The sequence below is a fragment of the Schistocerca piceifrons genome, chromosome 5 (assembly GCF_021461385.2).
Source record: "Schistocerca piceifrons isolate TAMUIC-IGC-003096 chromosome 5, iqSchPice1.1, whole genome shotgun sequence".
Classification (NCBI taxonomy): Eukaryota; Metazoa; Arthropoda; class Insecta; order Orthoptera; family Acrididae; genus Schistocerca; species Schistocerca piceifrons.
Window position 1 is genome coordinate 105,078,160 of NC_060142.1, and position 15,931 is coordinate 105,094,090.

A 15,931-nucleotide genomic window follows, 5' to 3' on the forward strand; every position below is an offset into this window, starting at 1 on the left:
TGGTCTAATTTTGCAGGTCAGCTACTCTACCCTTCTTCTACGCAGAAGACGCCTGCTATTTTATCCAGTCGTTTGGGACTTCGCACTGGGTAAGAGATTCGTGATAAATGCAGGTTAAGTAAATTGCCAATGTCATAGAGTAGTTTTTGTAAAATCTACTTAGGATTCCGTCCGCGCCGGCCGCTGTGGACGAGCCATTGAAGGCGCTTCAGTCTGGAACCGCGGACGGCTACGGTCGCAGGTTCGAATCCTGCCTCGGGCATGGATGTGTGTGATGTTCTTAGGGTAGCTAGGTTTAAGTAGTTCTAAGTTGTAGGGGACTGATGACCTCAGATGTTAAGTCCCAAAGTGCTCAGAGCCATTTGAACTACTTGATTCCATCCTCACTGGGCGAATTATTTGTTTTCTACTCTTTCAGTTGTTTCCCTACACTAGAGATGCCTAGGTCTGTGCCCTCCACATAGCGATCTGTTCGATTATCAAACGACGGTATGTTTCTATGATCTTCCTGAGCGAACGAATTCTGTCCTTTTGCTGTCTTCTGCTCCCACACAAGATTGATAAACGAGTGACTGGACAGAAGTCTTCGATCAGCTTAGTGATCTTACTTAGGACCAGAATTTTCTAGGGTTTTTGGCTAAATCCTTTGCTGAGGTATAACAACTGTAGTGGTTGTCGTCTGCTTGGTGCACCGGTCTTTATATGGACGCATAAGTCTCTGTTAACTATTGCCTGTTGTCATTGGCTCATTCTCTTTTGAACCGAGAGTGCAACAACCTTTGCTTCCTAAGCATTTCCCAAAAGTGCTGTTAAACCACAATGGGACTTTTTCGTCTTTAATCCACTTACTCGGCACATATTTCTCCAGATTGCAATTTGCTAAACCGTTTAAACTTCGCCAGTAATTCCTCATCTATTTTCATGATATTGGTTCTAAATGGTCTCCATTCATTGTATAAGTCAGATGCCAGCAACTGCTTATATGCTCCTTTCAGCAAAAATACTCTCCTAGCCCTCTTGATTGATTTATTAACTTTAGTAACCATGGTCGCTATGACGACGTAATGGTTATTATTACCTGTCTGTATGCTGGCACCGTCGATAAGGTCGGGTCTATTTGCATCTACATAGTGTAAGCTGTCGAACTAGTTCCTCAAGACAGTTTCGATGTTATTAGAGACAATGTTTTTGTCCGCTGCAATGAACACTCATCCTCCTATGGATCTAATCTGTCTTTTCGATGTACGTTACATGACCTGTTAAAAATTTCAAAGCTTTTTACCTTGGGTTTCAGCCAGATTTCATTACTGAGAATAATCTGTGGGCCACATAGCGGTATATCCTGGAAGGCAGTAAATTGGAGTACTTTCCATGAATGCTTCGACAATTTACTGATAAAATTTTGACAATTGCGTATCTTCACTCTGAACCTGGTTACATTTCGCAATCTGTGTGTCGACTGGCGAGTGTTCATCAGAGTGCCTTAACTCACTTCCCACATGTGCATTCCACAAGTACTGTGCTACTCGAGTAGCTCCTTCCTCTAGGTAGTACACCCCTGACTTATGAAGACGAGCCTACAACTCTCCATCCAATAACGCAGGTCCAGAGAATCTTCAGCCAAGACCGTCACAGAGTCAACAAAGCCTCTGGTTGAGACCCTCCAATCGATGCCAAACCAAAGGACCTCGCCGAGCTCTGAGATCACTGCTGCAAATTGCTAGCTATGCTTGCACACCGTGTGTGAGGGCAGCAGCCTTCACCGCTTCCGCCAGCTGCCCATATGAAATGAGAATGGTCTTAGAACCCAAGCAGCTGGCATCACTGGTGGCGACATGAGCCACAACTTGCACATGATGCATCCTGTGTGCTTGACAGCAACAGGCAGGATTCTGTATACATCTCAGGTGAGGCCCCATGACAGATGTATCGAGTGCACACTGACTTTGTTTCTGGCCTTGAATACTATTTACCTTAAGAGGCTTCATAATGCAACTAATATTGGAGCTCCCAATCACTGGCAAACGCTTTATCCCATGTGCCTGGTCAGACCCTGCTGAAGGAGCGGCCACCTGTCCAGTCATAGCGTGATTGGGCGATACCAAACGGCCAGCCTCCACATTGGCCCTCCACTTCAAGCAATGTGATTGCATTGCAACCTGTCACTCACCCTGCAATGATAGCAGATCGCCCGGTTGGGTCCATTGGAAGGTGTCTCAATGGCAGAGCCCATGGTCTAGACAAACGGCGCTTAAGGTGTCCCATGTGATGTGCCATCTGCTCCGCCTCCACTACACTCGAGACAGCAGGTTGAAGATTGTTGACCTTAGCCAAAAGCGCCTTCAGCTGTTCACACACTATCGCCAGCCCACCCTGCATTCACACACAGCACAGCATGCAGACGTCTTTTCCATCTCAACATTGCTAAAAAAAAAAAAAAAAAAAAAAAAAACAGGAAGAGCCAGATACATAACCTGATGCGCCACATTTATGTGCCAGCCGAGTGTAGAATCCTGACTGGCCTGAAACGAACTGCTGCTGGCTCTACAAAACAAACAAATGAATAACAACTGCCCTACTGGTAGCCTGAATTTGTATTTTATGGTTCTAGCTGTCCCCTGCTCTACACCAGCGGACATCAGGTTCCCTATTTAGCTCCTTAGCAGTTGGACTCTTAAATTTTGGGAGGTGTATACATAGATGCACATATAAATGTACTTATATGTATGTATTTATGTGTTCCACATACACATGTGCATGTATATATGTATACCTAAACCACGCACCACGAGGGAATTATCCAAATAGGATGGAGATTGGTAGGTGTGATGCACATGTAGAGACAAGCATTCGATTATAATTCAGAAAAACTGGAGAATTTATTCAAGAGCCAGGGCTTCAGAAACTGAGTAATTCAATAACGCATTGGTCCATCTCTAGCTCTCATCCAAGGAGTTGTTCGCCTTGCTTGACAGAGTCGTTGGGTGTCCTCCTGATGAATACTGTGCCAAATTTTGTCAAATTGGCGCGTTAGATGGTCAAAATCCCTGGATGGTTGGAGAGCCCTGCCTATAATGATCCAGACGATCTCAGTTGGGGAGAGATGGATCACAGAAGTTACAGAACCATGGTGGCCTGTGCTGCAGAGGAAAGGCCGTGGGTAGTACCACTTGAACGCATTATAAGTGGTACAGATAGTGCGAGTTGCCACGCAGAATGTTCTACATGATCCTCTGGCTCACCCCATGCTGATGGTCCACGTGCCTGTGTGCTGATACTGTGGTCACTCTCAGAGACCACCTTCAAGTGCATATACCTCCATCAGAATCCATTTCCAGCTTTATGCCCGCATTACTTTTCTTCCCTTATATTTCCAGGGATTGTGTTCTGCAGTTTGTCCCCACTTAGCAAGATCAGTCTGTATATTGGTAACAGTACTGGTCCTATAATATTCTTCAAGGATACTCCAAAAATACCCGTCAATTCTGTCGATTTCGTGCCGTTAAGAATAACGAATTACATTCTTTCTTATAAAAAGTCACAAAAATCTGCAAGTTTGCTGAAGCACTCTTCTCTATTATAGACACTGACGAAGTGTATTTGTGTCTGTGACAGACGATCCAGGACTGCGGGCAAGAGATGGCGGACATGATTGGAGAGATGGTGGACCGCGGGCAGTCGGTGGAGGTGCGCGAGCTGATAGCGCGGTTCACCACTGACGTCATCTCCTCCGTCACCTTCGGCCAGGAGTGCAACTGCCAGCGGAACCCGGAGCACGAGTTCCGACAGTGGGGACGCAAGATCTTTGAGCCCACTTGGCAATCAAGCATCGGTTTCGTTCTGAGCTTTGTGAGCCCAACACTAATGGAGTATTTAAGGTGAGAGCTGCAACGCTTCGTTCCACCAGAGAAATCAGTTTGATGTGAGGAGACTCAAGGTGCAGTGGGTAAGAGTCGGGTATCATGCTCCAGAGGCTACCTGTTCAAATGTCCACCCAGTTATGCAGATTTAGCTTTTCTGTTGTTTCCCCACATTCTTTAGAGCACATGTCAGGACGTTTCCTTTGGAAAAACACTCTGAAATCGTTTCCCAAACCAAGCTTGCGTTTCGTCTTTAATGTCTTCTTCGTCAGTAGAACGTTAAATCCTAATAGTCCTCTTTCAGAGCTTTAATGTGATGAACAACACAGTGCATACCACAAACAAGGCATGTCATCATTGCCTTGCTGTTGAACTCACTTCTCAGGGCCTCAAAAGTAATCTTTTGAATTTATCTCAATTCCACGAGCTATTTATGGAGTCTCAATATTTCGATGCACTTATCGTGGAGATGCTAGCTTTCTCGAAAAAATGAATTTTTATAGACTTGCATTACTTTACTGTGTACCTCTCCCTATGGGGTATTTTCGTGATAATGATCCAAACATTTAAGAATATTGCCAAGAGTAAGCCGGACAGTTTGAGATTTTACGAACAGCCAAGTCGAAAGTTATGAAGTCAAAAAGAGTTGGGGATAACTCAGCCTGTGGAATATTAAAGCCTACAAATCTTTGTTTGTATGAAGCAATCAACTCATCTGTTCTATACTTTTTTGTTAACATTACGCACTCACTGAACATAACAAGAGGGTGAAACGAATCCGTTTCCACGTTGGAGACCATTTGCAGCCATTCACGGATTTCATGTTACCAAACAACGGATTTTTATGGATGACAATGTGCCATGTGACCAGGCCTCAATTGTTCGTGATTGCTTTGAAGAACGTTCTGTACAATTCGAGAGAATGGTATGGGTTTACATCAAACGCTTATAGGACATAGTCGAGAGATCAGTTCATGCACCAAATCCTTCACTGACAACACCTTCGCAGTTACGGACGGCTGCCGAAGCAGCATGGTTCAGTAATTCTGCAAGGGTATTCCCATGACTTGTGGCTTATACGCCATGTCGAGTTACTGAACTATGCCAGGCAAGAGGCGATCCGACGCGATATTAAGAGATACCCCATGACATTTTTCACCTCAGTGTACGTCTATGGCAGATGCAGTGAGTCAGGAAGTGGGCCTTTCTGCAGCAAGACAGATAGCCACAGGGATAGGGTGAGGACGTCAGGTGCAGAGGGCACCATCAGCTCGGTGACCGCTGCTGCGACTGCCCATGAGGTGGCAGCGGAGACAGGGTGGGCGCTGGCAGCGAGGTTCCCTGCGGCAACACTGGATGCAGGATTGCCAACGTGTCGTCTTTCCGGAGAGAATCTCCTTGTCTGCTTATAGCGTCATGATGGACTGCTCGATCTGCATAGGCTGCGAGGAGAGTGAAAGATGGCGTAATGCATTTGCCATCATCATACACTTGTCGGTATGTGGTAAAGTTGGTTCCTCAGGTTAGCACACCGAGCTATTTGGACGACAGGCATTATACTCCTGACATATTAAATATGCCGTTCACTGTGCCTTCCCTCCAAGATTTCTGTGTCTTTCTCTTACAACAGGACAGAGTAAGAGTGTATGTTGGCTCTGCTCAACTTACCTACACTACTGGCCATTAAAATTGCTACATCACGAACATGATGTGCTACAGACGCGAAATTTAACCGACAGGAAGACGATACTGTGATATGCAAATTATTAGCTTTCCAGAACATTCAAACAAGGTTGGCGCTGGTAGCGACACCTACAACGTGCTGACATGAGGAAAATTTCAAACCGATGTCTCATACACAAACAGCAGTTGGCCGGCGTTGCCTGGTGAAACGTTGTTGTGATGCCTCGTGTAAGGAGGAGAAATGCGTACCATACGTTTCCGACCTTGATAAAGGTCGGATTGTAGCCTATCGCGATTGCGGTTTATCGTATCACGACATTGCTGCTCGCGTTGGTCGACATCCAATGACTCTTAGCAGAATATGGAATCGGTGGGTTCAGGAGGATAATACGGAACGTCACGCTGGATCCCAACGGCCTCGTATCACTAGCAGTCGAGATGACAGGCATCTTATCCGCATGGCTGTAACGGATCGTGCAGCCACATCTCGATCCCTGAGTCAACAGATGGGGACGTTTGCAAGGCAACAACCATCTGCACGAACAGTTCGACGACGTTTGCAGCAGCATTGACTATCAGGTCGGAGACCATAGCTGCGGTTACCCTGACGCTGCATCACAGACAGGAACGCCTGCGATGGTGTACTCAGCGACGAACCTGGGTGCACGAATGGCAAAACGTCATTTTTTTGGATGAATCCACGTTCTGCTTACAGCATCATAATGGTCGCATCCATGTGTGGCGACATCGCGGTGAACGCACATTGGAAGCGTGTATTCGTCATCGCCATAGTGGCGTATCACCCGGCGTGTTGGTATGGGGTGTCATTGGTTACACGCCTCGGTCACCTCTTGTACACTTTGACGGCACTTGGAACAGTGGACGTTACATTTCAGATGTGTTACGACCCGTGGCTCTACCCTTCATTCGATCCCTGCGAAACCCTACATTTCAGCAGGATAATGCTCGACCGTATGTTGCTAGTCCTGTACGGGCCTGTCTGGATACAGAAAATGTTCGACTGCTGCCCTGGCCAGCACATTCTCCAGATCTCTCACCAACTGAAAACGTCTGGTCAATGGTGGCCGAGCAACTGGCTCATCACAATACGCCAGTCACTACTCTTGATGAACTGTGGTATCGTGTTGAAGCTGCATGGGCAGCTGTACCTGTACACGCCATCCAAGCAAGCTCTGTCTGACTCAATGCCCAGTCGTATCAAGGCCGTTATTACGGCCAGAGGTGGTTGTTCTGGGTACTGGTTTCTCAGGATCTATGCACCCAAATTGCGTGAAAATGTAATCACATGTCAGTTCTAGTATAATATATTTGTCCAATAAATACCCATTTATCATCTGCACTTCTTCTTGGTGTAGCAATTTTAATGGCCAGTAGTGTAGATCGATATAGAGGGTGTTCGAGTGTTGCGCTGGCCGATATGTTCTCTAGATCTCTCACCCACTGGGAATATCTGGTCATGGGTTTCAGAGAGAATGGTACTCCACTTGCCACTACAACTGATGAAATCCGGCACTAAATTGAAGCTGAAGAAATGACAGACCCAGGGACTGATGTACCTCTATCTGTCACGCTAGATCAGTTTGGCTCAATGTCTGACTCAGTTAGAGCCATTGTCCCTAGCTAAGGCACTAGTCCCATGCACCAAATTTCTCATCCTGTACACACAGATTACCTACAAACTCAATCATCTGTTCCTCCGAGTACGTTTGCCATTCTTCCTGGTGTGGCATTTCTGATGGCCAGAAATGTATTAAGAGATCGCTAAAGGAAACAAAAGTGGCACATGACATTACCATAACCGTCCATGAAGCGTTAGCCAACGTTTGTTTACTGTTATCGACATTACTTGAAAACAGAAATTTCAACAGAAATCTGCTTCTATTGTGTCCATCTGGTGATTAGACTTTTCTTGAACCCACACTATGGAACAAATTAACAGGGGCTTGCTAGCAGTCTTGTGCCAGCACACATCGTTCTTCCTGCCTGTGTACTGGGGATGGATCACAGTCTTTTCTCGTTCCTTGTTAATCTGCACAAACGAGGTAACGTGTCTCTTGCATTGGCCAATGTGCATAAAATGTGGGATATGTTAGATAAGTAATCTCCTTCCACAGTGGAAAAGGGGAATTGATGTCAGAATAGTTGCTTTCGTAATAAATTACTGTCACATTTCATTTCTACGGTGAAGGGAGAAGCGACGGATGTCAGCAAATATTTCCAGCAGATGGTTGCAGACACTGTCGCTTACAGAGAGAAGAACAACTTTACAAGGAAAGACTTCATGGACCTTCTCATTCAGCTCAAAAACAAGGGATACGTCGACCCTGACAAAGGAGACGCAGTGGAGAATGGGCAGGAGAAAGGAGCCGGCACCACCGACAGTAAGTTCCTCTTCTTCTTCTTTTCTCCGTTAGTGTTTACCTACACCCAGTGCCCTCCCTTCATGAGGGCGTTCTTCTTTTTGTGCTTTTGTCCCGATCAGTGTTGGGTCGGTACATGTATTTACGGATTTGGAGTGGTTACCATATGTCCCTCCTGTCACTACCCCATTACCCCTCCAGGACGAAATATTTGCGCGTCAACTGTCTGTTTGTAGTGCTATTCATCTGAAGCCCGTTATTCACCTAGATGAATGTGGGAAAGGGCCCAAAAACCAGATCCAGGCTCCCTGACTCACCAACCCTCGTCACTAATCCGCCAGGCGAAATCGATCAGAGGCCGCCGCACCTCTTTATCCTGGTATCGACGCTGTAACGTGCGTAGCTATCTGGGTAGCAGGTCTCTTCCTGACAGTACAAAGACTTTGTTACATGAGAGTAGGATTATCATATTCCCTGTGTGTCTAGCAATCATATACACTATGTGAGCAAAAGTATCCGAACAGCGCCAAAATCAAACGTTTTTCATATTAGGTGCATTGTGCTGCCGCCTACTGCCAGGTGCTCCATATCAGCGATCTCAGTAGTCACTATACATCGCGAGACAGCAGAGTGGGGCATTCCGCGAAACTCATGGACTTCGAACGTGGTCAGGTGATTGGGTGTCACTTGTGGCATACGTCTGTACGCGAGATTTCCACATTCCTAAACATCCCTAGGTCCACTGTTCCCAATGTGACAGTGAAGTGGAAACGTGAAAGGACCCACACAGCAGAAAAGCGTACAGGCCGACCTTGTCTCTTGACTGACAGAGACCACTGATAGCTGAAGAGGGTCGTAATGAGTTATAGGCAGACATCTATCCAGACCATCACACAGAAATTCCAAACTGCATCAGGATCCACTGCAAGTACTATGATAGTTAGGCGGGATGTGAGAATACCTGGATTTCATGATCGAGCGGCTGCTCATAAGCCACACATCACGCCGGTAAATGCCAAACGACATCTCGCTTGGTGTAATGAGCGTAAACATTGGATTAAGCAGTGGAAAAACGTTGTGTGGAATGACGAATCACGGTACACAATGTGGCGATACGATGGCAGGGTGTGGGTATGGCAAATGCTCGGTGAACGTCATATGCCAGCATGTGTACTGCCAACAGTAAAATTCGGGAGCGGTGGTGTTATGGTGTGGTCGTGTTTTTCGTGAATGGGGCTTGTACCACTTGTTGTTTTGCGTGGCACTATCACAGCACAAACCTACAGTAATGTTTTAAGCACCTTCTAGCTTCCCACTGTTGAAGAGCAATTCGGGGATGGTGATTGCATCTTTCAAGACGATCGAGCAGCTGTTCATAATGCACGGCCTGTGGCGGAGTGGTTACACGACAATAACATCCCTGTAATGGACTGGCCTGCACAGAGTCCTGACCTGAATCCTATAGAACACTTTTGGGATGTTTTGGAACGCCGACTTCGTGCCAGGCCTCACCGACCGACATCGATACCTATCCTCAGTGCAGCACTCCGTGAAGAATGGGCTGCCATTCCCAAAGAAACCATCCGGCACCTGATTGAACGTATGCCTGCGAGAGAGTAAGTTGTCATCAAGACTAAGGGTGGGCCAACACCGTACTGAATTACAGCATTACGGATGGAAGGCGTCACGAACATGTACGTAATTTTCAGCCATTGTCCGGATACTTTTGAGCACATTGTGCAACTGCTGATTGCATGTTCTGTGTTTGTGATTTGTGTTTCTGTAGATTGTATGAAGAGGTCAGTGAAATAAAGTGATAACCCTCAGTTTAATAAGAAATAGGGTCATTGTGTTTTCTGTTGTGGTTTCGAATGCACGACATGCTATTAACGAGTTCACTTGAAAATACTTCGTACTTCGTAAATCGTTTTGTCTTAGTGTATTTATGTTCTCGGCTTTGAATATAACAAGTCATATAACATGCAGAAAAGAAATATACTTTTTTTTTGTTATCATTGGTTAGCACTTTCTTTCGCTGACGCGTCTTTATATGGAAGCAGTCTAGCGTTCGGTTTAACACATGTAGGAATACTCCTAAATCGATAAGCAGGCATCCCAGAATATCAGTTCGACTACTGTTAATAGCTCGTTCATTCTGTCATGGGGCCGCTCGCCTATCTGTCTACCCAGCTCAAAGCACTGGCTTTTAGTTATAAATACGGACCGTGAGACATAATGTTCTTATTGTGATATTATCACTCTTGTTCTCTGTATACATAAATGATCTGATGGCTTGGATACGATTGCTTGTTGATGACCCCGTAGCTGAAAAGTGATATGAAATTGAACGAGCAAATAAGGAAGGCAGTAGGGAAGGCGAATTGTAGACTTCGGTTCATTGGGAGATTTCTAGAAAAGTGTAGGTCGTCCTATAAAGAAAACCACATACAGGGTATTAGCGCGACGCATTCTTGAGTACTTCTCGTACGTTTGGGATCCCACCAGATTGGATTAAAAGAGGAAATCGAAGTTGTTCAGAGGATGACTCATTTTTGTTACCAGTAAGTTCAATAAACACGCAAGTATTACGGAAGAAATAGATTAGGAATCCTTGAAGGGAAGAAAAACGGTCTTTTTGCAGAACATTATGAGGAAATTTAAGGAATCGGAATTTGTGGCAGACTGCAGAACGATTCTACTGCCACCAAGACATTTCGCACACGGTCCGAAAAGAAGAAATGATTAAAATGAGACCTCGTGCGGTGGCATATAGATAGTCGTTTTCCCTCGCTCAGTTTGCGAGTGGAACACGAAAGGAAAAGACAAGCGTTGGTGAAAAGTACCCTCCGACCTGCACCATAGGTAGCTGACAGCGTATGTATCTAAATGTAGAGAAAGAAAACCCTTCACAATCAGTCAGCTGAACCTACCACTTAGTGTCTCGCTGCCAACAATGCCAAATGACTACCTCATTCTTTATGGTTGAAAACGGATTTTAAAGAAATTGTGGAAGTTTCAAAACACTAATGCGAAATAATGAAACAGTTGATACATTTACTACGTCGCTAGCAGCGGTAGCATGTCTGATTTAGTTAACTAAATATGTTGAAGAGTACAGTTTCAGACTCCAAATACATTCCTGGCTGTTTTGATACACAGTCTTCGACACATAGACATACACATTACGTAACTCAATGATATTCCCTTTCACATTTCGCGTTTTATTCTTTTGGAACTATTAACATTCTTTTTATCTTTCTATAGAATTGTCAATGGAAGACATGGCAGCGCAGGCGTTCGTCTTTTTCGGTGCAGGCTTCGAGACTTCTTCAACAGCGACGAGCTTCACGCTTCACGAACTGGCGCTCAACCCCGACGTACAGAGCAAGCTGCACGATGAAATTGACGCCGTGCTCGAGGAAAACGGCGGTGAAATTTCCTACGACACCATCGGCAAAATGACTTACCTCGACACGGTTGTATCCGGTAAGGAAAATCAGTCTTCAGTTTCAGCTCCATTTTTAATCTCATTAAGAGCAGAACCTCTTATGTCAGGTTTCCATAGCAGTTGGGTTACTGTGCGAGCCTTCTACATCATGAACTGTCATCATTCACGTTAGAGGAGTCAATGGGTTCACCCACACACTTATACGATGCCGGAAGATGGAAGGAAGAGATATCACTAGTTAAAATTCTGCGAAAATGGAAGTCCTCGGAGACTGAACTTTAACTCCAATTGAAATGCCTGAAGTATGGTTTCACCTTTGTTCTTGATCGAGGGATCATCCCGCTCCCAAATTAAACGGATTAAGAGAAACAACGGAAACTGATGTCAGTAAACTGCCGAGATTTTCAAATTTACTGCCCAATTAATGTAAGGAAACTTTTGGTTATGATTCAGACTGTGCTAAGAAAGTCAGCTAAAGTAAATTCCCGAATTTGGTTTTTATTCAAACTGTGTTCGTGCTATCGAAGAAAATCAGCTAAAGAAGGTGCCTAAATATTGCTTAAGATGACAATAACTCGCGTACCAATCCGGCAGTATAGAGACTCTTCCGAACAGATATTTGTACCGTGCCTCTATTTATAGATTCCCACCGCTCCCGTTGTTGTTGTTGTGGTCTTCAGTCCTGAGACTGGTTTGATGCAGCTCTCCATGCTACTCCATCCTGTGCAATCTTCTTCATCTCCCAGTACCTACCGCAACCTACGTCCTTCTGAATCTGTTTAGTGTATTCATCTCTTGGTCTCCCTCTGCGATTTTTACCCTCCACGCTGCCCTCCATTACTAAATTGGTGATCCCTTGATGCCTCAGAACATGTCGTACCAACCGATCCCTTCTTCTAGTCAAGTTGTGCCACAAATTTCTCTTCTCCCCAATTCTAGTCAATACCTCCTCATTAGCTATGTGATCTACTCACCTAATCTTCAGCATTCTTCTGCAGCACCACATTTTGAAAGCTTCTATTCTCTTCTTGTCCAAACTATTTATCGTCCATCTTTAACTTCCATACATGGCTACACTCGACACAAATACTTTCAGAAACGACTTCCTGACACTTAAACCTATACTCGATGTTAACAAATTTATCTTCTTCAGAAACGCTTTCCTTGCCATTGTCAATCTACATTTTATATCCTCTCTACTTCGACCATCATCAGTTATTTTGCTCCCCAAATGGCAAAACTCCTTTACTACTTTAAGTGTCTCATTTCCTAATCTAATTACCTCAGCATCATCCAACTTAATTCGACTACATTTCATTATCCTCGTTTTGCTTTTGTTGGTGTTCATCGTATATCCTCCTTTCAAGAAACTGTCCATTTCCTTCAAATGTTCTTCCAGGTCCTTTGCTGTCTCTGACAGAATTACGATATCACCGGCGAACCTCGAAGTTTTTATTTCTTCTCCATGGATTTTAATACCTACTCCGAATTTTTCTTCTGTTTCCTTTACTGCTTGCTCAATATGCAGATTGAATAACATCGGGGCGAGGCTACAACCATGTCTCACTCCCTTTCCAACCACTGCTTCACTTTCATGTTCCTCTTCTGGTTTCCGTACAAATTATAAATAGCCGTTCGCTCCCTGTATTTTAACCCTTCCACCTCCAGAATTCGAAAGAGAGTATTCCAGTCAACATTGTCAAAAGCTTTCTCTAAGTCAACAAATGCTAGAAACGTAGTTTTGCCTTTCCTTAATGTATCTTCTAAGATAAGTCGTGCGGTCAGTATTGCCTCACGTGTTCCAGTATTTCTACGGAATCCAAACCGATCTTCCCCGAGGTCGGCTTCTACTAGTTTTTCCATTCGTCTGTAAAGAATTCGCTTTAGTATTTTGCAGCTGTGACTTATTAAACTGATAGTTGGGTAATTTTCACATCTGTCAACACCTACTTTCTTTGGGATTGGAATTATTATATTCTTCTGGAAGTCTGAGCGTATTTCGCCTGTCTCATACATCTTGCTCACCAGATGGTGGAGATTTGTCAGGACTGGCTCTTCCAAGGCTGTCAGTAGTTCTAATGAAATGTTGTCTACTCCCGGGGTCCTGTTTCGACTTAGGTCTTTCAGTGCTCTGTCAAACTCTTCACGCAGTATCATATCTCCCATTCGGTCTTCATCTACATCCTCCTCCATTTCCATAAATATTTCCACAAATATTTGTACCCTGCCTCTATTCATTGATTCCCACCACTCCCGTAGCCATAATAATTAGACTACCGACTACAAAAACTGATCTTTTCAAAAATTTACATTTTGCAGGAAAGAGGAAGAAGGTTGTAAATTGTTGTATGTAGTCCTGTTCTCAATTATATTTTTTTGGGAGTACATAAAACACTACTACAATGTACTACATTACCTTCCCGTCTACCTACAAAGAATTTTTTTTCTATGTACAGTTCCGGCATTCAAACGAAATTTTTGTCAATAAATTTGACTGGGTTAGGACAGAACGGCAAGAAAGCTGCGATAATTATACTTTATTAACCTCATGGTATCACAGCGTATTTCAGAAGAAAATGTTAATGTACATTAAAGATCCAGAGAAGTAAACAAATCGAAATTTCATTGATCCTCTCCACTATCGTTTTCAAATTAAATCATGTACAGGTACGGTACATCTTATTCCTCCCCACAGAAAAAGTTGTCAACTGTGTCAAGACTAGTTAAGTAGAACTGTTGTGCATGTTTTACTCCATCTGCGATTGTAGAAGTAACGTGCTGGCCGTTTTCACCTGTTTGTGTGAAATCCGCGTCGTGCAGAAACCAGCAGACGTCGATCGGCATGTACACAATTGACGCGCACGTGTTGATCTCTGTGCCCTGTTGCACAATGGACACACCCACCACACCACATACTGCGTGTGAAGCAACATCGCAACATCAGGAGCGACTAGGGAAATGCCATGTCAGCCACCGGGTTCACAAACTACATGCAATGGAACTAAGTCAAGAGAGTCGGGATAGCACAGTTATCTGTCTTTGTCAATTATTATTTACCCCAAATCTAGATCATGGATTTTTGTTTCATAGGGAATTACAGCAAATGTGTTGTGAAAATCGCAGTCAAACCTATCGTGCGCCCATAAGCCACACACACTTTGGTTTTGGTGGCCTCCGGTGTCTTTTACGCGGAGTAAGGGCGACTGGATGGTGCTTCCGATCCCACGTACAAAAAGATATTCTCTCTCTGCAGATCAGTTACTTGTATATGCACACGCGTGGCCAGTAGTTTTCACTTTCGCACAACACTCACAACATACCTGGATGTAGCCACAGTATCCAATATTATCTTTGTTGTCTGCTTAGTTAAATGTTCTCTTCCGTACTACGCTTTAAACAAGTGAGAGAAAAGTTGCTACTTCCGTCGAGTCAGCTGAAGGAAAAAGAAAAGAACTGAAACAGTACTTACCTGCAGTTACCTCAAACATATATGATGAAAGTACTTCCGCTCATGTGATTTATACGTTCGCGCCCATCACCTTTCTTTCATTTTTATTTCTCAGGTATTCCATTCATTGTATACGTTGCTGCTTTTCAGGTTACTGCATACTGTCTTCGGGTTCATTAAAAGATCAGAGACACTGAATCTTAACGTTGACAGGGACTTACTTGAAAAATCCAAACAATTAATAGGAAGGTGACAATGAACAATCAGATTGTACTATCGCCAACATTAAAAAAGAACTAGTACTTGTCAAACAAAAGGCTGTGTTGATCAGAAACATTCTTGACAAAGATTCTTTCTGTAGAAACACCACATGTCTGAGATGAAATAACACAGCATTCGAGTTATTCCTGCCATTATTAATGCAAATGTTGAATCCTGCACATTGCTACTACTGTGTGCTGAAATTATAAAATGACAAGAGTTGTTTCGTAATGAACCCTTTTACACCAGATCGACTCTTTGGTCTCATACACCTTTTGGTTTCTAGCATTTACCAAGAATGTTCCACCGATCGAATTTCTGTCAACCTCCCAATGTTTCGATGGTTATTCTAGGTATGGAGGGCGTTGCATAAGTAATAGAACACCTTTTTTTGACCAATTGTGGTCGAAATAATGCGGAATTTGCTGTGTAACATCGTAGAATATTCCCGCTTCACCACCTCTAGTTTAATGAAGTATCAATAAGTGGCGGTGCTATACGTAGCTTTCAAAATTCCGTCTGTAACGGTGGTGCGCTCCAAGGAGAGAGCTGCAATCGAGCGCCTTTTGGCGGAAAACCAGGGCATCGCAGATATTCATAGCAGCTTGCGGAATGACTACGGAGAGCTGGTAGTGAACAAAAGCACGGTGAGTCGCAGGGTGAGGCGTCTGTCACTATCGCAATAACGTCTCGCAAACCCGGCCGATCTCCCGCGTGCCGGTCTGCCAGATACAGGTGTGACACATGCAATATTGGAACGTGCGGACACTCTCATTCGAGATGATAGATCGATCGCAATCGAACACTCCGTTACACAACTGGACGTCTCCACTTGGGGTACTCAACCTGC

At 44.3% G+C, this 15,931-nt stretch overlaps 1 protein-coding gene across 1 annotated transcript in view; it reads left to right on the forward strand.

Moving 5' to 3' along the window:
• LOC124798769 (cytochrome P450 6k1-like) overlaps positions 1-15,931 on the forward strand; it is a 50,547-nt gene that overhangs the window by 21,759 nt on the left and 12,857 nt on the right. Inside the window, 3 exon segments of the mRNA XM_047262299.1 lie at positions 3,616-3,878; positions 7,815-7,945; positions 11,189-11,410. Coding sequence (XP_047118255.1) covers positions 3,616-3,878; positions 7,815-7,945; positions 11,189-11,410 — 616 coding nt within the window.